Source organism: Gigantopelta aegis, chromosome 3 (assembly GCF_016097555.1).
Source record: "Gigantopelta aegis isolate Gae_Host chromosome 3, Gae_host_genome, whole genome shotgun sequence".
In the NCBI taxonomy this organism is placed as follows: domain Eukaryota; kingdom Metazoa; phylum Mollusca; class Gastropoda; order Neomphalida; family Peltospiridae; genus Gigantopelta; species Gigantopelta aegis.
In genome coordinates this window covers 77857403-77882142 of record NC_054701.1, presented here as the reverse complement: position 1 = coordinate 77882142, position 24740 = coordinate 77857403, and the positions used below count along the sequence as shown (strand labels likewise).

At 35.9% G+C, this 24740-nt stretch overlaps 2 protein-coding genes across 5 annotated transcripts in view; both read left to right on the top strand.

Annotated features, from left to right (window-relative positions):
- The window catches only part of LOC121368856 (E3 ubiquitin-protein ligase RNF123-like), a 44186-nt gene extending 37903 nt beyond the window's left edge, over window positions 1–6283 (top strand). The window contains exon 36 of the mRNA XM_041493605.1: window positions 297–6283. Within this exon, the coding sequence (XP_041349539.1) occupies window positions 297–426 (130 nt within the window). The 3' untranslated portion in view covers window positions 427–6283. The remainder of the gene's footprint in view (window positions 1–296) is intronic.
- Window positions 6284–14997: 8714 nt separating this feature from the next.
- LOC121369112 (ubiquitin carboxyl-terminal hydrolase 15-like) overlaps window positions 14998–24740 on the top strand; it is a 42947-nt gene continuing 33204 nt past the window's right edge. For all 4 annotated transcript variants that reach the window (XM_041493968.1, XM_041493966.1, XM_041493969.1 and 1 more), the window contains exons 1-2: window positions 14998–15092; window positions 24063–24190. In XM_041493968.1, coding sequence (XP_041349902.1) covers window positions 15004–15092; window positions 24063–24190 — 217 coding nt within the window. In that variant the 5' untranslated portion in view covers window positions 14998–15003. The remainder of the gene's footprint in view (window positions 15093–24062; window positions 24191–24740) is intronic.

Here is a 24740-nt window from a genome sequence, read left to right as displayed (position 1 = left end):
GTTTTAATGACTCAATGGATAAGACAACTACACCCTCTTCTCTCTCACTAACCACTAACAACTAACCCACTGTCCTGGATAGACAGCCCAGATAGCTGAGGTGTGTGCCTAGGACAGTGTGCTTGAACTTTAATTGGATAGAAGCACGAAAATAAAGTTGAACTGAACTGAACTGAACTGCATAAAAATGTGTGCTCTGTATATGGTAAATGCCTTTCATAAAATCATACCAATAAGAGGGGTTTGCAAATGTAAAAAAAATTCCTGAGTTTTTAAGTTTTGTTTTTCCTTTGCAGAACATGCATCACTCAGCAGTTGATGGGAAAGAAGGAATGTTTCTTCTGTAAATCTGTGATCACATCTATCAAAGACTTGAAAGGAAAACAAATACTGAGAGAACAGTGTCAAATTTCAACAAAACAATGACAGCCTTGTCTAGTCTTGTTACTATGGGATATTTATACCACGGGACAATAGCAATAGCAGCTCTGATAACTTCTTAATCCAGATAGCATTTGAAGTAAAAACTCTTACTGAATATTGATAGGACTCCATCCTACTGCATTGATTCTCACTATTTTGGATACTGACTGACCGGATCTGAAAGCTAAATATGCAGATTAAAGATGCATTCTTAAAATTGCAAGTGTCATATTTGGCTATTTTTTTTCATGTTTTTGTGACAAATAACTAAAATTAATTGATCCCACATATAATCTTTATAGAATGAACTCAAAAATTACAAAATTGTAATGTATTACCACTTGGTTTAAACAGGGATTTCAAAAATCTTTGCTAAAAAGTCTGAAGTACATAAAACAATATTCATCACATGTCCATTAAAAGAGCAGCCACTTCTTCGTCAATCTAGAGGTGCAATTCAAATTCAAACTGTGATATCATGTTTTAACCAGCCAGTTACCCTTGTTGGATTTTTTTATGAATAAAAAAATAAATTTATAAATAGTAATTGAAATTATTGGGGGGGTCATGTAATTCAGGGTGTAATCTTTCCATGTTATAAGAAAAAATTATTGGAGGGGTCATGTAATTCAGGGTGTAATCTTTCCATGTTATAAGAAAAAATTATGAATAATTTTGGTTCTAATGCAAGTTTGAGACTTCCCCTTTAATGAATATATTTACAGAGATGAAATCAAGATCTGACAACCAGAACCGGCCATGTCAAAAAGACATGGTTTTTATAAAAATTAGTTTTGCAAAGAGTGGACATTACAAGTTCTGGTTCAGATCTCGAAATGCAGTATCAATGAAACCTCTTTTAAACCAAACACCCTTGGAACAGAGAATAATGTTCCATTTTAGGAGATAACCCGGTTTAGAGAGGTTAAGTTTTGTACTTATTTTTGAAAAGAGCGTATAGAACATCTGGTTATAAGAGGTTTATCTGTATTTCTTTCTTATTTGACTACAATCTGTAAGGTGTGATCTTGGGATTAGTGAAGTCCAGATTAATGAAGTTTATCTGTACTGACGATGTTTCTGGCAGTTTAACAACTGATTGGAGGGGGGGGGGGGTTATTATTTTATGCCTTGTGTGTTTGTGGCATAGTTCTGGTTCAACTCTCAAAAAATTATTTTATTTGACTGGTGAGATTTTTGGATCATTGAAGTCCAGAGTTATGAAGTTTCAGGGTACTGACAATGAAGTTTCAGGCTATTTAAAAATTGATCAGTGGATTGGTGGAGGTGTAAATTATTATTTTATGCCTGTTGGGTCTGCTACATGTTTTTTGCCATCAAATGTTTAAATTAAAACTTTATATATTTTGTGAATCGTGTATGTATAAAAATTATTTCCTCCTACTTCCCTGATGTGATGAGGTGTGGAACATTATAACCTGGTATTTCTTAAAATTATTAATATTTTGTGGATTGCTTGTGTGACAAAGTTGTAGTTTAGTAGTGTAGCATACGGTTTTGATTTGTGGGAATTTGTCTCTATTTTTGTCAGCAGAGGGTCACAAGTTATTATGTCATAATAAAATATATTGAATCTTCCTAGAGGTTCGAAGAGTTCATTTCCAAAATGCAATATAACCATTTTCCTCATTTTGTGAAAAACATGATTTTGTTGAACATGACATGACGTAACTAATGCTGTATTCATTAGGAGTCGCGGATATCATATTTCCCTTTTCACAAGTTGTGAAGAACGTTTCTTTAGCTAAATAACCCGTGAACACAACTTGTGAACTGAGGTGGGATTTTCTGTCTCAATCTTCAACACTTGTGGGAAATATGGCAGAACAAACCACAAATCAAATCATTCATGCAATTATGAGTTGAGGTGTATGAGATTGGAGTGACAGTGCAGATTATCTATAAATTGTCAGAAAACTCTCCACTTGGTTAAGTCGTGTTCACAATTTGGAGCTTGAGAATTCACGATATTCACGAGCACCAAATGAAAGCAGTAATATATCACACAAAGGACAGATACTGTTAAATGGGCATAGATCATCTTTTGATGGAAACTCCATTGTCATATTGCTGAGTTGTACTAAGTCCAAAATCTGGGAATTGGTGTGTATCGTGTTTTGAAAATGAACTCTTCATATGTTCCACTGCATGTTATTTTCCAGAATTTTTATTCTAAGTCTAAAACTAACATTAACTTTAACCCTAATGATCGAATTGAACAAATTATCAAGAACCAGTTTTTCTGATGCACTGATATTAAATTGCTGCAGGAATATTTTATGCTCGGAACATATCTTTGCTTACACATATTCTCTGTGGATGTTGTATTTACTACGGTGATAAAAGAATCGATCTCACTTGGTGAATGGACATGTATGACATTTTTCATTCTAGCCTTGTTCAATGATTGGTGTATCAAAGGATGTGGTATGTGCTATCCTGTCAGGGAAAGTGAACATAAAAATAAAGGAATGGATACCTCAGTTTATTTGAAAATATGGCTATTAAAAGTATTTAACATTTGGTAATTGTGACGCTCAAGAAACTGCATGTAAAAGATGCCTTGCTGCTAATCAGTAAGAGCAGCTTAAGTGGTGGAAGTGGGTTTCTTTTTTTCATTTTTTAAAAACTATATATGTTTGTAACCTAATGATGGTATAATGTAAAGTAGATTATATTTGTTGTGTCCATAAACAGTCCTTTATTGCTTTCCTTCAGGCTCGATTTGTTTTTATCTTTAACATTTTGAAAAATAAATGTTTGTTTGATAATATCTAACACATTGTATAAAAAGGTGCTATTAATAGTATTATGTGTCATATTTTTCTGGTTATCAATTGAAGAAAGGTTCTCACTTTTTTGTTGTGACTAGCTTCAAATAAGTATGGGGTATTTTCTGTTCATAACATCAGAAATCTAAACAATAACCTTAACAGTGTACTAATCTGTGTAACAGTGTAATAATGACCCACTTCAAAAGAACAACTTTATGAAAGGTGTTTAAATAATATAAATTAATATAATATTGTTGAGTTTATATTTTATTGGAAATACCTGTCTCATCTCTAATAGTTCTTGATTATTCTGATAATACTAATCAAATATTGGTTTAATTGAAAATTGTATTAAGAAACATTTCTGTCATATTTTCGGTTCCAAATTAAGGGCCATGCACAATTATTAACCTTTTCGCAAGCCTAAAAACCATAAGCTAGGCAGGCAAGCCCTGGCGTTCAGCCAAATTTGCCATTTGTGAAATTTAAAACAATTGGCAAATTTTATTTTAATTTGTCAAAAATAATTTTGAGTAATAACTGATGTTTCAAAATAACTGGGTATCTATAAAGTTTAGAAGTTAATGGATAATTTGGCGAACATTCCTGCCGACCCAGAGCTAGCACTGCTACGTGTACGTGTGTGTGTGTGTGTGTGTGTGTGGCTTTATGCACCTTATGCTTTTAAAACAAGTGTCTGTAAAATCAATATGTATTGCTTTTAGGATGGGAAAAGGGTGCCAAGAAGTGTGTGATTTGTACGCTCGTGAAAAAGTTGATCACTTTGAATTAATTAAAATGGACAAAATATTGTATCATCTTAATGTGTAATTATTACAAAATTAAAGAGTATTTCACTGTTATCAACCTCATTATTGGTGGTCAGATTGCCAGCTTAACAAACAGAGTATTTCAGTATCTAGTAATGATATAAAACAAATGATCATCTTACTGATATTTTGACTTAAATATTTGTGGTCGTGCAAAAATCAAGAATATCCACCAAAATAATCCAATTTTAAAGAACTGGCTTGGAATGGATTTAAATTTTAATTTATTGTTACAGTTACTGTAGTACAAATATATATGTATGTTATGCTTCAGTGCCTTAGAAGATATATTTCGCTTTATATGGTAGTTTAATGTCCTCACATTAATAGCAATGTGGTGAATCCCAAGTGATATGTATACGTGTTAAAATATACAGGTTGTTGATTTTAGAGAAATTGTCTCAGTTAAAATAAATGGGTGTTGATGTGTTTAAGCAGATATTGTATCCAGGAACGGATTTAGACCTTGGGGGGCCCGGGGCACTTCAGGTTCGGGGGTCCCTCAACATAGAAATTAAATTACATGACAAATAAAAAAACCGAACTAATTTTATAATTATCAAAATATTTTTATAAAGGAAGTCCTTAGTCTGGGGGGGCCCCTCTGGCAGTTGCCTCCTTTGCCCCCTTTGCCCCCTTATAAATCGGGCACTGATTGTATCCTGATTGACTAATTCTGACAGGGTACCCATATTGAATATTATTATTATATTTAATATTATTAATTATTTAATAACTTAACCAAAATTGTTAAAAAGGAAAAATGTACCGGTACCCATGATTTCAAAATACAACAGTTAAGCATTATGGGATTAAAAATGAATACTGGTACTCATATATTTGTATCGTTATCATAAATGATAATGTGTCTTATTTGAGTCTAGTCAAATGTTTTAACAAACCACCTAATAGAGAATATGAAAAAAATAACTCCTTAAAGGACCATGTTCTTCTTGTAACACTGTATAGACCCATCTCCACAAGATTAGTTTTTTTTGGTAAACCCCCTGGTTATTTTTAGTTCCCTACCAGTCCAACCAGAGGGGACTATTGGTTTTGTTTCCGTCTTTCAGTGTCCCTCTGTCCATCCATTGTCTGTTATATATTGAAGGATTATTCAATAGAATTATTCAATTTATCTGTCTGTCTGTCTGTCTGTCTGTCTGTCTGTCCCTAATAGAATTTTCTGGACTGTTTTTGCCACAATGCTTTAAGATATTGAGCTGAAATTTGTACATAGCTTTATCATGTAGAGTTACAGAGCAAGTTAGTTTTAGGGGAATTTGTTCAAGGGCCATAACTATGTCAATAATACAATGTGTCCATTTTTGGCAGAGTTGAACTTAGGAGATATAAACATTTCTTGACATGTATTGCTTTAGCAATATTCTCAGAATCGGGCATGGCGGAAATATAAAAATATTATTGGTAGTAAATCTTAAGGAAGAGATGAATTTTACAAATGCAGGACATTTCATTTCAGGACATCTAGTTTTCAAAATTTTAATGAGGAGTGTACCCCCAAACCCCCTAGAAACTTAGCTTTGTGTCGTCAATCTGAGTCAGCCCCCCCCCCCCCATGTCTACTTGCTTCCGTCGTGCCTGAGAATGTTTGTTAAGTCTTCAGTTGTAACAGAATATGAATGATTTTATGTACAATGCTCAAATAACTTGTTACTGTTTCGATAATGTTTTGATTTCAAATGCTAGGATGACAAATCTAGTCATTTTAAATTGCACATATTCCACACACAAAATTAGTGGTTGAATTCTCAAGTTAAAGAAACTGTCCTGAATTTGTGGCTATTGTAACATGTTCCCAACTTGAAGAGCCTTTTTAACAATTACTATTACATATTATTATTATGCAACATATTTCTTGTTTAGAATATCAGTGTCTGTATATTTAATGTGTTTCTGGTCATCCTGGTGCTTGTAGTAATTCAAAGTAGATTTTTATCTTACAATAATTTTGTATGTATGAAAAAAATATATATTAGAAAATAAAAAGAAGTTTAAGCTACTACAAACATAAGCATGACCAGAAATACACCCAATATAGAAACACTGATGTTCTAAATAAGAAAAAATTTGGATAATTTAAGTGTAATTTTAAAAGACCTTTTATTAGTCGGAAATGCCTCCAATGGCAACAGTTCTTTAATTTATTGAATGATTTGTGATTCAAATTAAAGCACGTATGAAGCTTTTTATTAAATGATATTAATGAAAAATTTTAATTTTTGTGTTTTTAACTATTTTATATATCACTGCATATGCTGCTTTTGGCTGAAAATGATCCCAGAGTGTTGCAATATATGCTGCTATACAGTGTATGGTACTGGAGACAGACTACAGTGTAGATGACATGCAGCATAGTGGCAATAGCACGAAATTTGCTAAAGGCGAGAGGGGGAGAGAGAGAGAAGAGAGACAGAGACAGACAGAGCGAGACAGAGAGAGACAGAGAGAGAGAGAGAGAGAGAGAGAGAGAGAGGATGGAGTGGAGAAAAAGGTGGAGTGGAGAGAAAGGGTGGAGGGGCGAGAAAGGGAGATTAAGAGAGAGAGAGAGGTGGGGGAGGGAGAGGGAAAGAAAGGGGGTGGGAGGAGATCTTTTATACACATACATGTGTATATAGACTTCTTCCCCCCCCCCCCCACCAGACAGGTCAGTACATACCATTCATTGTACCTTTGATTTACTAGTCTTAGGGCACTGGTTGCTGCCTGTTCATAAACTCCCTAAAAATTGGTTATGTAATAAATAAAAGGAATAATAATTAATCTGTGACACTGTTAGTGAGTGGGACTTGGGATCACATAAGCAAAAAAAACCCAAATACACATGTAATAATAATAATAATAATAATAATTATTATTATTATTATTGAAAAAAACACAGAAAAAGTTGCTTTTTCCCCCAGCTCTATTAACTACCTTCTTTGTATTACCTTGCTAGCTTGACAAAGTGTTTGTTTTCCTTCTTCTAAAGATGCTAGTAATTTACAATAAAAATGTTGATTTTATTCATGTTTCGCTATTTGGAGATGGCAACAGAAACCATTTACATGTATTTTAAAAAGTGTAGCATTTACTACATACAAAAAATGTGGTGCTATGTGAAGTATTATAATATAGTTGCTATTGTGTGTGACAGTGTTTGATATATTGCAAGCCATCTCCCCACCCCTACCCCTCCCCCTGACCATTTTATATGGTCGTTTTTTATACTAGTCTTAAGGAATTTGTAACTAGATATTGAAAAATATTTATTTTTAAACATGTCTAAGTTTATGTAAATAGCATAGAAATACAGATGGATTGCTAACTAAATTATAGCCTTTATTGTATCATATTTGGTGAAATTTCTGAAAATATTTTTAAAATGATAGTACTATGGGAAAGTAGTGAAATTCACACCCAAAAGGTGTTACTGTTGTAATAAAAACTATTATTTTATCGTTTGGGTGGGTTTTGTTGTTGTTGTCAAATATGATTCATATATCATCTTTTAAGTCTGCAATTTTGTATCATACTCATCATGTATGACTTCAGATTTCAGTAAATGAGATACAAATCATATTTGCCCCCCTCCAATGCCCCCCCCCCAACAAACACATAAACAAACAAAACAACAACACACCCAAACCCATGACATATCCTCTATATATTTATGGTAAATTTTAGACTTACTGTTTTGATTCATTGTGATTTTGCATATTGTGTTCAGTGTGTTTCGTTTAGTGATGGTCCGCCTCCAGTTTTACAAACCCTTAAATAAAAATGTTTCCCTACAGATCTATATGATTTGTAATAAAGTACATATATTTTAAACCTTTTGTTTGTATTTTGTTTATATTGCAGGGTTGATGGGTTTTTATATGCCCATCTATAATGGGTCGTATTATGGTATGGTGTTGTCCGTCCGTCCATACATACATCTGTCTTGTTAACTTTTTCTACAGGACCATCAAACCTCACATGTAGGAACAACTTGGGATGGTGGTGTGTCGCACACTATTACTAGATCACTGTGACCTACTTTTCATGGTCTACTGCTCATAACAGTAAATCCTTGTTCGGACCATATCTTGCATACAGGACCATATCTTGCATACAGGACCATCAAACCTCACATGTAGGTCACTGTGACCTAATTTTCACGGTCTACTGCACATCACTGTAAATCCTTGTCCAGACCATATCTTGCATACAAATGCATATAGGACCATCAAACCTCACATGTAGGAACAACTTTGGATGGCGGTGTGTTACACACACTATTACTAAATCACTGTGACCTACTTTTCACGGTCTACTGCATATAACAGTAAATCCTTGTCTGGACCATATCTTGCATATAGATGCTTACAGGACCATCAAACCTCACATGTAGGAACAACCTGGGATGGCGGTGTGTCGCACACACTATTACTAAATCACTGTGACCTACTTTTCACGGACTACTGCACATAACAGTAAATCCTTGTCTGGACCATATCTTGCATATAAATGCTTACAGGACCATCAAACCTCACATGTAGGAACAACTTGGGATGGTGGTGTCTCACACACACTATTACTAAATCACTGTGACATACTTTTCATGGTCTACTGCATATAACAGTAAATCCTTGTCCGGACCATATCTTGCATATAGATGCTTACAGGACCATCAAAGTGTCGCATACTATTACTAGGTCATTGTGATACAAATAATAGACCGGGAGCCAGGTGAGATTTAATTGTTGCGAGAGTTCCAAAAGGTTTGAAGTGGTTGAGGTGTAGAGGGACCCCAACTGACTACAGAAACCCAATTCTTAAGTAAATATAGTGCGGGAGTAAATAGGGGGCGCTACTGAAATTACCCCCAAACTGGGATTTAATTGTGAAAGTTCCATCCAAAATTCCTTTGCTACTTTAGAGGACATCTCACTGAGCCCAAATCCACAACTTAAGAAAAAATATTTTGCGGGAAAGGCTACTTAAGAAAGACTCTAATTAGTGCTAATTAGTGATTTAATTGTTGTGAAAGTTCCATCCTTGGAACCAAATGTAAAATGTAGAGTATGCTCACCCGATTCAGAATTACCAATTTAAGAAAAAAATATTGCGGGAAAGTGCACTTAAGAAGAGGTCAAATGCTAATTAGTGCTAATTAGGGATTTAATTGTTGTGAAAGTTCCATCCGAAATTTCTTTGCTATTTGGTAGAGGACATCTCACTGAGCCCAAATCCACAACTTAAGAAAAAATATTTTGCAGCAAAGGCTACTTAAGAAAGACTCTAATTAGTGCTAATTAGGGATTTAATGGTTGTGAAAGTTCCATCCTTGGAACCAAATCTGAAATGTAGAGTATGCTTACCCAATTCAAAATTACCAATTTAAGAAAAATATATTGCGTAAAAGACAAGATAATGACTTATAGCATTAATGTGAAAGGTTTTGTTTTTTTTCTTTAGAACATGGACATGTAGTATATCAATGGATAGCTTTGGTGAGTATTGTACAGATAAGTCAATATTATGTATGAATATGGTATACAGAGTCATAAAACATGTTAATAGCCATTTTGTTTGCTGAGTGATGTGCGCCAGCTTGTCACTGTAAAATGGGTTTTTCAGACTGCTAATTGGAGACCATCCATAAAGTGGGTTTTTTTTTAAAATCAGGGATTTTTTTTATCATGCCTGCTCCATGTACACCTTTTGTATATTTGATAATTACTCCCCCCCCCCCCCCCCCCCCCCCCCCCCCCCCCCCCCCCCCCCCCCCCCCCCCCCCCCCATGCGTGTTCAGGTGTAAATTAATCTTCGATGCTGAAAAGTACATCGGACACAATTAGGAGCATGGACTGCATTCATCTGACACCAATAAAATAATACATTTTGAAGTATATACCCCTCCCCTTGTAATGCCCGACCCCCCCCCCCCCCCCCTTTCTGGGCAAATGTACTTTATAGATGGTCCCTTATTGCAAGGCAAAATATATTAAAGATTGTTTTTAAAGAGTTAATAACAAATAGTTTTCGACCATGCAGCCTGTCACAATACAGCAAATACTAGTATGTCATAAAAGTGGTTACACCCCCTGTACCACCAGGATCTGCTTGTGTAACATACTGACATGTCTCTGCATAACAGAAAAGCCTGAAAACATTTCAACACCATTTCTTGCAGCGACATAAATGTAATTTTTGACATGCATTAATGGCCTACAGTAGAATTGTCCACACTGACTTCTACCTCTCCTTGGGGGCAGGATCTAACTCAGTAAGTACAGTGTTCGCCTGAGATGCTTGAGTCGAAGGATTGAATCCCTTAGGTGAACCCAAGCTCTGATTGGTCTTTCCTGCCTCAGCCAGTGCCCCGCGCCTGGTACCCAAAACAAAAACTTATAGCAGTTTCCTCTTAGATTATATGACCAAATGTTTGACATCCATTAACCAGTCATTGAACAAAACAAACTTTCTAGCTCTATGTTACTCCAACGCAGAACCAAGAAAACTGTCCATTGTGTGTATTTGGATTTTATAATGTCCTTCACTGACAACATCACCTACTTAAAGCAAAATGTGTCTGTATTTGACAAGAAATGTAATAAAGTCTGGAACAGTCTTCATTCAAGACAGATGCTGTTGTTCTTTGGATTTATTATAAACTAGAAGTCATTTGAAGAAAAGATTATTCATCTCGAAACGATCTAAGAAACAAGCCATTCCTTCATAAATATACCATACTTGTCATTGCCCATCTCAATACGTCTGTTCATCATATCATTGAAAGCTTGGACTTCAATGCCTCATCTATTTGCTGCTTTCTTTAAATATATTTTCCATATGTCCCAATCTGATATTTCTCAGAAATATCTTCTGTGTGTATTTGGTCTATTCATATTGTCTGAAATATTTCAACTTTTGACCAATCTTCATAAATGACTCCAGCTCTGCTACCACCTTTCATAGAAGCATTATTCTCCTCATGTTCCTGGTCAATAGCAACAGCAAAGAATGGTTATCATGTTGTTTTTTATTGACAGGCACCCTGCCAAAATTCAGCATACACATCAACATTTTATTCATTAAGTGTTGCCAAATCTTGCAAATGCACTGAAAGTCACCTAGTTTGTGTTGTTTCAAGAAACCAATAATGATAAAATACTTGTATGCTAAAATGAAGTTTGCTTTTCAAATGCTTAAAGAAAGAGAATTATTTTTATTTCCAACTGCAGAACTGAAAAACAAATTTGGAACAGTGTTCATGATTCAGCTCTATGATTGCAGCAGTCTTTGACTGATGAAGTATAAATCATACATGTCTTCTACTGTAGGAGGGTGGGGATGCGTCACATTAGTGACTTTTGGGAAAGGAATCTGTCGATCCTGAAGAGGCAACTCCAGCCTACATATACTAGGACATCCACTATTTCACTACCATCAAGAATATAGATCTGCTACCACTTTGAATGCTGCCATCTTCATATGAAGGCATCTGAGAAACACAATTAAGTGATATTCAATCTGACTTAAAAGACATATACATTCAATACGTTTGTCACTGGCATACATGTGTGGCATTATGAATATTTGGTTGGGATTCAGAATGCGAACTTCTGTTTTCACTACACACATTGAGTGATGATAGGCAGCATTACAAAAACAGGAATACAAGAGAAATGATAGGCACATTCCTCTCAGGGGTGGCACTCCCTGGCTGATGGTTATCGTGGAATAATCTCATCTTCGTCAAAACCATACCATTCAAAAATTATTCCTGGTACATCGACTCATATTACCAACGAGGTTCATGCCTGCAATATGTGCACTGGGCATATGTACTAACCAGTGTAATATGAATCCTGCGATGTTCGCAACATAATTAACTATGTAAGTCACTTTCCCCAAAGAGATATGGTGGACATAACCCTTTTCTTCTTCTGCGTTCAAACACTGTTGGTTACGGCTCTTAATTTAGATCAGGATTTGTATGTTCCCGATGAACTGTGTGGTGTTGATCATTTCACATTTGGTTCCCCATAGATTGTTTCTAAAGTGCATCGGTATTGACCAAGAGGTGTTCTTCAATAAATAGTGTTTGGTGGCATTAATTCTGATGCTGCCCTTGAAATACTAGTCCAGTATAAACTATGTTAGCTATTTAACGAAAAAACAACATGAAATTGTCATTAAGCAGTAAACTACAAGATGTGTAACGGACTTATATGTGTAAATCTGTGTTATTAAGTGTGTCTATAGCAATAAAAACTTGTATGTTCAATTCTGACACCTACACTGGCTTCCATGGCAGCCAAAATGACCATTTTGAAAATGGCTTCCATGGCAGCCAAAATGACCATTTTGAAAATGGCTGCCACAACAATCACCGAATAAATCTCCAATGTTGCCATTTCAAAAATATTTCCTAAGATATGTCCTAAAATGCAAAATGGCATGTTTCTATCATCAAAGACACACGTTTGTCCTTGATGATGATGAATTGGATGATGATGTTAATATTGAGTGAAACTTTTTAGCTGAAATGCACACATAATATTAATGGGCAGGTAATACAGTATGCTCCTGAGGATGTCAGCATTTAGCTGACGAAACGTTGAGCTTTTTAACTTGAGATATTTAATTGTGGTTTTTAGACAGAGACTTTATTTTATCACTATAATACAAAATGTCGTATATTCTCTTAATTTACCTAAGAAATAGAGATAATTTAGGCATATATAAATTGTATACCGGTAATATAAACTAAATCCGCATAGTTTTTTAGAAGGAATAAAAGAGACTTTTTAAAACTATATTTAATTAAAAATGGCTATTAACATGTTTTATGACTCTGTATACCATATTCATACATAATATTGACTTATCTGTACAATACTCACCAAAAGCTATCCAATGATGTACTACATGTCCATGTTCTAAAGAAAGAAAAACCCTTTCACATTGATGCTATAAGTCATTATCTTGTCTTTCCCGCAGTATATTTTTCTCAAATTGGTAATTCTGAATCGGGTAAGCATACTCTACATTTCACATTTGGTTCCAAGGATGGAACTTTCACAACCATTAAATCCCTAATTATCACTAATTAGAGTCTTTCTTAAGTAGCCTTTCCCGCAAAATATTTTTTCTTAAGCAGTGGATTTGGGCTCAGTGACATGTCCTCTACCAAATAGCAAAGTAATTTCGGATGGAACTTTCACAACAATTAAATCCCTAATTAGCACTAATTAGCATTTGACCTCTTCTTAAGTGCACTTTCCCGCAATATTTTTTTCTTAAATTGGTAATTCTGAATCGGGTGAGCATACTCTACATTTTACATTTGGTTCCAAGGATGGAACTTTCACAACAATTAAATCCCTAATTAGCACTAATTAGAGTTTTTCTTAAGTAGCCTTTCCCGCAAAATATTTTTTCTTAAGTTGTGGATTTGGGCTCAATGAGATGTCCTCTAATAAGTAGCAAAGGAATTTTGGATGGAACTTTCACAACAATTAAATCCCATTTTGGGGGTAATTTCAGTATCGCCCCCTATTTACTCCCGCACTATATTTACATAAGAATTGGGTTTCTGTAGTCAGTTGGGGTCCCTCTACACCTCAACCACCTCAAACCTTTTGGAACTCTCGCAACAATTAAATCTCACCTGGCTCCCGGTCTATAAATAATTTGTCTATGTTCTGAACATCATAGGAAATTCTTGTTTAGCCTTTGAAGAAAATACTAAACAAAATTTCCCTTTCTAATTAAAAACAATAACTTCATTAATCAGACATCACGTTCTGCAATGAAAAATTTCACATAATTAGAATTAAATCATACCCATAACATATTCATTAATATCTATGGTTTTCAAACAAACTCCATATGGGCGTAGCCTATCATGTACCTCACCAGTACTTTTGTTTTGTTGTTGCTTGGTTTGGGGGTGGTGTGGGTGGTGGTGGTGTGTGTGTGTGTGAGAGAGAGGTGTTCATTTTTTGTTTTGGATTTTCTTTTTCTGTTTTGTTGAGCATTTTGTGTGTGCGTGCGTGCGTGTGTGTGTGTGTTACATCGTTACAGTTAGTGAATTAATTATTGGTGTCAATCTCTTCCAAAAATCATACGTACTTTTTACAATGGTTGTTAACAAACAAGTCAGGATTCTTGAAAATTTAATCTTTGAACAAGATAGGCCTAATTGACAACACAGACGCAAAGAACAAAGCCGTAGCTCCCATTACGCACAGCACGCACGTGCGTAATGCAAACAAATCTGGAAATAGGTCGAGGATGTCTGTTCTATAAAATATCCTCTTCCCTTTTTCAGTAATTAAGTTTTCCCAATAATGCGGCGTGCGTAATGCTAAACATTTCTGGCTACGCCCCTTAAGAACATGATAATCGCTGCAAATTAATTGACACTACATTTAATCTTTGCATAATTAACTACATAATTATGATAATATCAAAATTGTAATGTGCTGCCACTTTGCATACGCAATGGTTTTCTTAGGAATTCTTGGCAAGAAATATACGGTACATGTGTATATCGAAAATCTTAATTAAAAATCCATCAAAGACGTAGCCAATTCTTTGTTAATATGGAGATGCAGTTCAAATTTAAACTTGCATACTAGTATTATTCTTATGATCACTGTATTGAATTTTGCATTATATTCACTTATAAATAGTAGTAAATGAAATAACTCATTTGTCATTATTTGTGGTTTAATGTAATTAAAAATATAATATTTACATTTCAAATGAAATTTTTAAAAATATTTTTCGTCATTATTCAATTTGAGATTGCCCCTTTAAAAGGCGTGGTCGAGTGCAGGTATTTGCCAATGAACAAAGCAATTACAACGTGGGTTGGTGCTGTTAACGTCATTATTGCTTCGTCCAATCAGAACAAGTATTACAACTATTAATAAAGACGTGATCGCTAAACGAAAATGGCGGAAGTTGGACCACCGGACTGCGAAACCCAGAAGCTTCAAATAGGAAATTTAATGAAGCAATCCCTTAAAAAGGGAGACACTTGGTAAGACAGTGTATTCGATTATTTTGTAAAGTGAAATACGAATATATTAGTGTTATGTGAACAGCCAGACTGACATAGTTTCGAGTCGAGTTTTCGGTTTCTGTGACGCATTGCCATTGATCAAAGATTTATGTGGGGAAAAAAGTGCAATCCGGACGTAAATAATTATAATCCATTACTAATCAGTTTATGTACAAATCTATAATTTGTTATAATTAATAAAAGATTAGGTTTTTCTCTTTGTGAATATTTTAAAGAAATTAAACCATGTGTTGTGTTACAGTATTTTTTTTTTTTTTATCTGTTGGGAGTGTCCCAAGAAACAGAAAGTTGTGATTGAGAATGTGGGAACATTGCCCTAGGCAGTCATCACAACATTTAAGTTGATCATAATGTTCATCTGGCTAAACTTGTTTGCTTTGTAATGTTTGTATCTTATGTCACTAGTTCAACTGGTAACAGTGGACTGAGTGGTATGCTTGTAACATTTCAATAAAAGACTACATTTATTTATAAGTACATTTATTGAGTTAACCATCTTACAGCTGGGTTATAAATGTCAAGATTTGTAGTTTTGATGTACTTTCTGGAATGGAAGGAGGGTTTTAAAATTGAGACAGTGTTGGACTGATTAAAAGATTTTAAGATAAAAAAAATCTTGATATGGAATAAACCGTAACATTAAAATGCCAATATTTGTATGGTACACAATGTCAGTAAATTAAAGTTAATTGGAAAATATTCATATTTTGTTACTGAGAAAATATCACTCCTATGTAATGTACCACATTACTGAATACTTTTTCCAGTAGTGACCTCAAGTGGCCAGTATTAAATATTCAGACATCTTCAAGAGTTGGAATACATGCAATATGACATTATATGTTTTAAAAAGAGGTTTTTTTATGCATGTATTGCAAATGTTAAATTTATTTTAAAACTGATTTTAATAATGTTTTAAGAACTGAATATTTAAAACAGGACTATCAAGTAAAATTAAAATATAACTTAATCTTAGTTGACTGCATCCCCATTCAGGGTTTTAGATTTCATATACTAAAGCGATAAACGTTGTCCAAAATAAGTACGCCCAAGTTTAATATAAACAAGCTGATCTCTCAAAACATTTCACCTCAAAACGACTGAAATGTTATGCTGTTTAATACAATTGGATTTTAAATAACTTGAAATACATTTCTGAATATCTACAACTCTTTACCAGTAACAATAGTTTTATACTATGTACATAAAAGTTTACAAGATTTCAGACAAAGAACCTGTTGAGCCCAAATTAGTGAGATCTTACTAAAGCCCTGTCCTTTATGTAAATACTGTCGAACCAATTAACAGGTATCTTCATAAATTATGGGGACTACTGGCAGCTTATCAAACTATAAATTATTTTATAAGACATAATGGTTTAGTCATGCCTTAATAGTCAAGCAGTGTCCGAGATTAAAATTTTTGGGCAGTATCCCAGTTGGATACTAACATTTCAAAATATGGTATCACACCTAAGAATTTACTATCCCACTTAAATGGAATTAATAAATAACATAACAAACTTGGAAGACACTGTTATCGTTCCCAGTCTATTGCTACGCCGCAATCGAAATTGGGTATTTAGTGAAATTTGCAATCAAACTGAATCAGCAAAAAGATTTGTTGCATTTATTTTTGAGTAATACCGACATAAATTAATTTACCAGTAATCAGGGCCGTAGCTAGGATTTTTTGTTGGGGGGGGGGGGGGGGGGGGGGAGTAGTTAATAGTATAAAACTCCTTAAACAGTCAAGAAGAGAATTTTCTTTAAGTTTCTATAACACCAACTGCCCCCCCACACCCCCCATCCCCGCTAGCTACAGCCGTGGTAATATATAAGTGTTTCTACCTGTATCAATTTTCTGCAGATGTGGAATCAATATCTCAAATAAAAACAAACAATAGCGGTTCCCAGTCCATTGCTATGCCGCTATTGCTCCAGTGTAGCATTAGACTGGGTAAGGAGTTGGGGGAGATATTGTTATGGCATAGGATTAGACCGAGTACAAGCTCGAAAATACTGTTACTTAACTTCAACAGTAAATAACGACTTTCATCGTTTCAGCAAAAAATAAAAATGCAGCATTAAAAAAACAACAACATCCTGATGGGATACTGGGTTATTGAAGTCTGGTATCCAAAATTGAATTCTGGTATCTCCGGGATATCGGGATACCGTCAATCTCGAACACTGTCAAGTGCCATGTTATAGTGCCCTGAAATGCAGGAATTCTAATTTTTTTTTTATAAAATTCACTAGCAATGAGATAGTGATTATAAAAATTTACTAGCCACGATTAAAAATTCACTAGCCCTACTTTACTTTAAGTTAGGCCAAGTAAAAAAAATTGTTTGGTTCCTGTTAGTAGTGTTACATGCCAAAAACAAATAGGGTAGGTAGGGAAATCTTTTTTTTTTCTTTTTTTTTTTAAAGACTTTCGGTTTTCCATAAGGATATCAGGAGTTCAAAAATTTTCAAAAAAATTACTTGCCACAGGGCAAGTGCCAATCAGATATTCACTTGCCCCATATATTTTTCCATTTGCCCATACTTCTTAAGGTAACCAATTGTGTTACTCCTATTTAATTTAATACAGTGCTTAATAATGTAATAATATTGAAAGTAATTGGTTTGATTGCACAAATAAAGAAGCACTAAATGTATACTACTCAAAAGAATTTAAGGGTCAAAAATTTATAACCAAATAAGTTTTAGAGTGTATGAGATTGATGATGTAAACTACACCAATTTTTTTATTTATTGTTCCATATTTACAAAAAACCACAAATAAACGTCACTGTATACAAGAAAGTCACATGACATGCTGTCAAAGTTGAAGGTTGTCAAACATGGATTTTACACATTAGAACATTCGTTTAATAGTGTGTGAATCCACCCCTGGCACGAATACACTCGACACATCGTTGCCTCATGCTGTTGATCAGACGTCTGAAGAACTCTTGGGGAATGGCCTGCCACTCTGCCATAAGAAGTTGACCCAGATCATGAAGGTTGGCCGGAGGGGCATGGTTATCCCGAACTCTCCTGCCTAATTCATCCCAGGCGTTCTCTATTGGGGCCAAGTCAGGCAAATATGCTGGCCAATCCATCCTGGCGATACCTTGTTGTCTGAGAAAATCCGTTACCACCCTGACGCGGTGGGGTCTGGCATTGTCATCCTGCAGAACTGCCCCGCCGCCAATCTGCTGAAGGCCTGGGAGAACCAACGGCTGGATAATCTCATTCAGATAGCAGATTCCATTCAGATTGCCAACCACCACATAGAGGGGGGTCCTGTGGTGGATAGAGATGCCGCCCCACACCATGACGCTGCCACCACCGAACCAGTGACGTTGTCTAACGTTAACGTCAGCGAAGCGCTCCCCAGGACGTCTGTAGACACGAACCCGACCGTCGTTGAACTGGAGACTAAACCTGGACTCATCAGTGAACATCACTCGACCCCACTGAACACGTTGCCGCCGCAGATGAAGTGTGCACCAGTGACGTCTGGCCGTTCTGTGACGTGGTAGGAGTGGTGGTCGAACAGCCTGGCGACGGCAGCGTAGATTATTGGCTCTCAGACGATTGCGTATGGTTTGATCAGACACTGGAGTTCCAGTCGCAGTCCGCAGATTGTCACATAATCGGTGTGCAGTGGTTATGCGTTGACGTAGAGCCATATTGGTGATGTAGCGGTCCTCACTATTTGTAGTGCTTCGGGGTCTTCCCGAACGTGGACGATTTCGAACAGAATTCGTTGCTTGGTACCGTTGCCACAGTCGGCCAACGACACTCTGACTGACACCAAGTCTCAGATCAACATTTCTTTGCGTATTGCCATCCTGAAGCCAAGCAATAGCCCTTCCTCGATCTTCGATAGTCAGTTGAAATCGTACCATTGTCGAATTTGGAGTGTGCACCGTACACGAACGCAAGCTCCAATTATACGGAAATTCAGCATTGGGAACATGGAATACACGTGAAAAGCGTGCAAATGAAGCGCTTTGTGAAAAAGCAAGTTATGGGCACTTAGCAGACCTTTCGCTTTCGCCCTAATTTACGTGCAAATGTAAGCATGTTTTCGCCATTAAAAGTAGTCGACAGTGTCAATGACAGTGGATTTTAATTCATTTATGGGTTGCTTAGACCCACTTTCGTCAAAATGGAACAATTCCATGTGTGACATTATGGTCTAGCTAATATAATTGACATTCAGAAAATAATGTTGAAAATATCGTCTGACCCTTAAATTCTTTTGAGTAGTATATTTGTCTGTTCAGTAGTATTTGTAACTCTCCATTCCTGAAAAATAATGGGTCTCGTCTCCATTATTTTTCAGGAATGGAGAGTTACTCGGACATTGCGTAAAGTGTATTGGACGCTATTTCCAAGTTTGAAGATCATCGAACCGATTACTTGTACGAATTCAGTCAAATGTTCAGTGGAGGAAATTACCGATCTTAGTCTATAGTAAAAGGGGAATAACGCTAAAGATGTTATTGAACTTTTCAAAACATTGTTTTCTGTTTTGGTGTTAATGCATTGGCAAGAGTTCCGATCATTCCAGCATTTGGGGTTAGGGTTAGTTCTCCTTAGAGCTAGATGTTAATGCTCGAACGATTGGAACTCTTTCCAAAGGTTTTACTGAGATTTGTAACAAAAAACCAAACAGTTTTAGGTGTTAATTAGTCACTTGTCATTGGGCATATGCAGTTAACATAATTACTTGCCCGACATTAAAATTCTACTTGGCACGGGCGTCGGGCGATGGGATTATTGAACCCCTGGGATATCAAACACATTTTTATTTTTGACATAGGTGACTGGAGTTATGTCAAGTTCATCATCTGTTGTGCAACAAAATTTGATATATTTAATAGAAAAACGCTCGGCCAGCTGGCCAACAGTGACGTTTGAATCATCCACCGCGATATCGTCATCCTTTAGTTCAGCTGGCTTGAAAATGAAATCTGACACCGGGAGGGTGAATGGTAGAAAATAATTCTTTGAATGTCGTTTCATTTGAAATTGATTTAAATAATATTATTTGATTTGAATGAGCACATTTTTGACATTCTTCTCTGTAAATGGAAGACGCCATTGGCACCACATGCTCTCGGACGTGTTCTTGTACTCATTCGGAACTACTCGGAACTTGTGAATCCAATCGGAATACCTCATCACATTCCGCTACGCTTACATTTCGTGAAAATGTACGAGGAGTTCCGAATGGCTCTCGGAAGTTTTTTATTTGGAACTCTTCGGAAGTAAAATTGCGCGAAGTGTTCCGGGTCTTCTAGTAACGAGATCTTGGATTGACAGATCTCGTGGCATCTCGCTGCAGTTGTTGTTTTTAGAGTCAATGAAAATTAGGATTGATATTAATGGATTATTAAATAAAAAAGGGGAGGGGGGGGGGTAAAAAAAAGTTTACGGTCGGCACCAAAAATCTACGCCTTAATACAATTTTACTAAATAATTGTAATAATCAGATATGTCACCTAAAGAGGGAGATAGAGCTTTAAAACACTAACATTTAGGGGTTTGTGGTGGGGGCAGAATATTCATATTTACAAAATAGTTAACTGCAATATTTGACCCAAAAAGATTTCACTAACTGTCGGGCATGGCAATAGTAGTTATTTACTAGCCCAACATTGAATATCACTAGCCTTCGGAGTGGGGCTACCATAATCTAGAAGCCTGAAATGAAACAAGCTTTTTAAAAGTAATTAATTTTAAAATGGCCTTTATAACACATACCACACCCCAACCAAAAAAAAGAGCAAAAGTTTGTAATGCTGGAGTTATTCTAGGGAGAAGCATTTCCTCCAGTAACACAAAATGATTTGCCTCTCTCCCCTATAAGTAGTACTAAACCAAATAATTTACTGCTGGGTCAAAGTTACGGTGCACCCAACTTATCATATAGCAGTTACTCCCACAAGTCATGTCAATGTGAGTGTATTTGTTTGAAATCTTTTTTAAATAGTTTCATCAGGCAAAAAAATGCATGTAATTTTATTTCATGAATTTAGCACTGCTACTGTGTCAAGTAGCCTTGTAGTTGAAACATGTATGGGATACAGGCTGTTAAAAAAAAAAGTGCTCCAATTTTGTGCAGAACTAGGGTAATCATAGATACTACATGTGCCTGTTATCTCTGAAATGAGCATCTTAACCCCCAATTTGTCCTGCTTCACCGTAAGGGTGAGGGGTGGTAGTATTTAGATTTGTGCTGTATATTTATATTAGGATGGGGGTGGACAACCCACACTATGTATATACATGAGTATGTATGATTTTATAAAATTTAATAGTTTAATTTTTTTTTTAATGAGGTGGGGTGGGGGCATGTTCTTGTGGCCCCCTCCCTATGCCACTGCAGGGGCAGCGCATGGCCGTACCACCCATCAAAGACGCACTTTTGAGGGTTATATTTGTTGTATCTGTTAAAATGTCCTTCACAAATGAATTTGAAAGAAGAGTCTGGCAACCTCGAGCCGTACCACTATATTTTACACTGCCGCCCCTGCACTGGTATCCTCCCCCACCCTTTTGAGCTGTAGTTTAGCTGGTGTTCGTCATAGTTTCTTCTTTGCTGTATCATGCGCAATCATAGAACATGTGCCGTTGGGGATACAGACTTGGAACAGATATGTTTAAAAAAAAATAAAAAATTAGATGTCATACTTATTAACCACCTTAAATAATTGTCGTAATCCCCAGGGATGAAATGGTCACTGCAGATCCTATCCCATCGTGATGGTCCTTTCCATTACGCATGTTTTCGGTTTCAGAACCGCTTCCATGCAAACCCTGTGATTGTCGGTTTATCTAAAGTTTGGAAAAACTGCAGCTTTGGTACATCCAAACACTAAACACTGGTTCACCATATTTAACATTTGATAACTATATCCAAAAGAATATTCCATCCATACAATTCAATTAACTAGAATACATTTTTTTTTTTTTTTTTTTTTAAACGTGTTCCAAATCAAATGTTTGAAACGGTCAGGTCCAGTCAGGTATTAAAGGCTGTGCACAATAATGCTTTCATAGTATGCCAGATAGCGCGTCATAGGGTCACGTGACTTGGCTCATGGAGTCAGAGGTGTTTTGGCAAGTGATGGGGGGGGAACGTAACTTTTTATTGCGAATATATTAAAAACGGGTAAATGTTTTGGAATTTGTTTTATTGATACTTCATATATATTGTGAAAGGTATACGTAGATACCAAACAATAGTGAATCATGTTTTCTATAAGCCTGGACCTTTAACGGTAGGGTCAGCTGAAAAAAGAGCCTTATGTGTTGGAAAAATACATACCCGGACCACCAACACATACTGACACTTTAACAAATGAAAAAAGGCGTAATTTTAGAGTCAATAAAAAAAAATGATTATTCCTGCAGCCATTTTGTTTCGTTTTTGTGATGTCCGGTGGTATAGCTTGGGGCGAAGTGACGTCAGCTCCGTCCATCTCGTGTATGCACAGTGTATACAAACGCTCTAATTTATGACAAGGCACTTCGCTTTCGTCAACCTGACTTGTAAAACAACATAAATGACTTGATAGTGTAATAAACTATTTAGCTAAATCTATTTCAATTTGCAACACTAGAATGAAATGGAGTTACAATTTTTTGGGGGGTTTTTTAAATCCAAAGAAAAAATGCATATTATTAGGCTTATTGGTAGGGTATTTTCGAGCAAAAAATGACCACTCACAATACCCAAGTGATACTTTTCTTTTCTTTGGGACGACGTAATTGGTCAGTTTTGTGATTTTAGATGGGGAAAGTCTACTTAATTAAGGGTTTTAGAAAAATACTTACAGTAATAAAGCAGGAAGGCTGATAAGTCTATTACGATTTGAGGGATATCCGTGCGGTTATCACACATACTCTGTGATCTTAATAAAAGAGGCACATCTTTTTAGTGTCTAGACAGTGTCTGGGGACCGTCTAAATACACACCTGCCAATCAGGAACCACAGGTACAGGCCACAGAAAGAAAAGACCAATTCACCAAGAAAACACTCCGATTATTATTTCAGTACATGGGTTAATTTATGTACAAAACATAATACAGTTATTTCAACACTTTGACAATGGTGGTTTATTTTGTATTGAAAAATAATATATAGTTGTTGCTGGCTTACTGGGATGACTATTATTACAGAACATTGCGATGCATCCGCAAAAATCAAGTATGTTTTGTTTCTTCAGTTCGAAGACTAATTCCTGATCTGACACATTAGGCACTACGTAACCACCAGCTCACCAGAGGGCGTATTCACTGGGATGGTACAGAATGGCTGCACCCGTTATATATAATAGCAGTGACATTTAACCGTTTTATTAATTAACTATACGACTATACTTGTTGCTATTAACCAATAATGTGCATTTAATATCGTGAATGACCGGCCTCGGTGGCGTCGTGGCAGGCCATCGGTCTACAGGCTGGTAGGTACTGGGTTCGGATCCCAGTCGAGGCATGGGATTTTTAATCCAGATACCGACTCCAAACCCTGAGTGAGTGCTCCGCAAGGCTCAATGGGTAGGTGTAAACCACTTGCACCGACCAGTGATCCATAACTGGTTCAACAAAGGCCATGGTTTGTGTTATCCTGCCTGTGGGAAGCGCAAATAAAAGATCCCTTGCTGCCTGTCGTAAAAAGAGTAGCCTATGTGGCGACAGCGGGTTTCCTCTAAAAACAGTGTCAGAATGACCATATGTTTGACGTCCAATAGCCGATGATAAGATAAAAAATCAATGTGCTCTAGCGGCGTCGTTAAATAAAACAAACTTTACTTTTTAATATCGTGAATATGCATACCAGGCCAAATGCCTTAATTGTCCCCTCTAAGTATTTTTGTTATTTAATTATTATTTTTTTATTAATTATTATTCAAGGTATCTGGTTGACATAAGGTGGTTTAAGCAGTGGAAGAAGTTTGTTGGATTTGAATCATGGGACATAGATCAGGCAGGCGAAGACAGTGCCAATCCTGGACCAATCGATAATTCCTCCTTACTGAAAGGTACCTGTACATGTCACATTTTAAATTATTTTATTGATAAATGTAGTTGTGTACATTTTCGGTTTGGATTTTTGTATGAACTTCAAGGTATTTTGATGGTAAATTAATTTTTATAATAATTTTTTAGGTTCTTACAATAAATATTAATTCGCTTCAGGTTTTTGAGAGGTTTTTTTTTTTTTTCATATTTCCTGCTGGATGTAGACTAGTGGTAAAGTGCTCGCCTGATGTGCGATTAGTTTAGATTCGATGTGATTCCAGCCAGTGCACCACAACTGTTATATCAAAGGCTATCCTGTCTGTGCATATGCTATAAAAGATTCTTTAATACTAGTGGAAAAATGTAGTGAGTTTCCTCTCTAAGACTCTGAATTAATTACCAAATTGTTTACATCCAATAGCAGGTGATTAATAAATCAAAGTGCTGTAGTGGGTTTGTTAAACAAAACTGTTTTTGGAAATACCTTGCTACACTTTTTTTAATACACTTTTTGTATTTAAAAAAAAATGTGGAAAAGAATGTAATTTATGTATATATATATATATATGT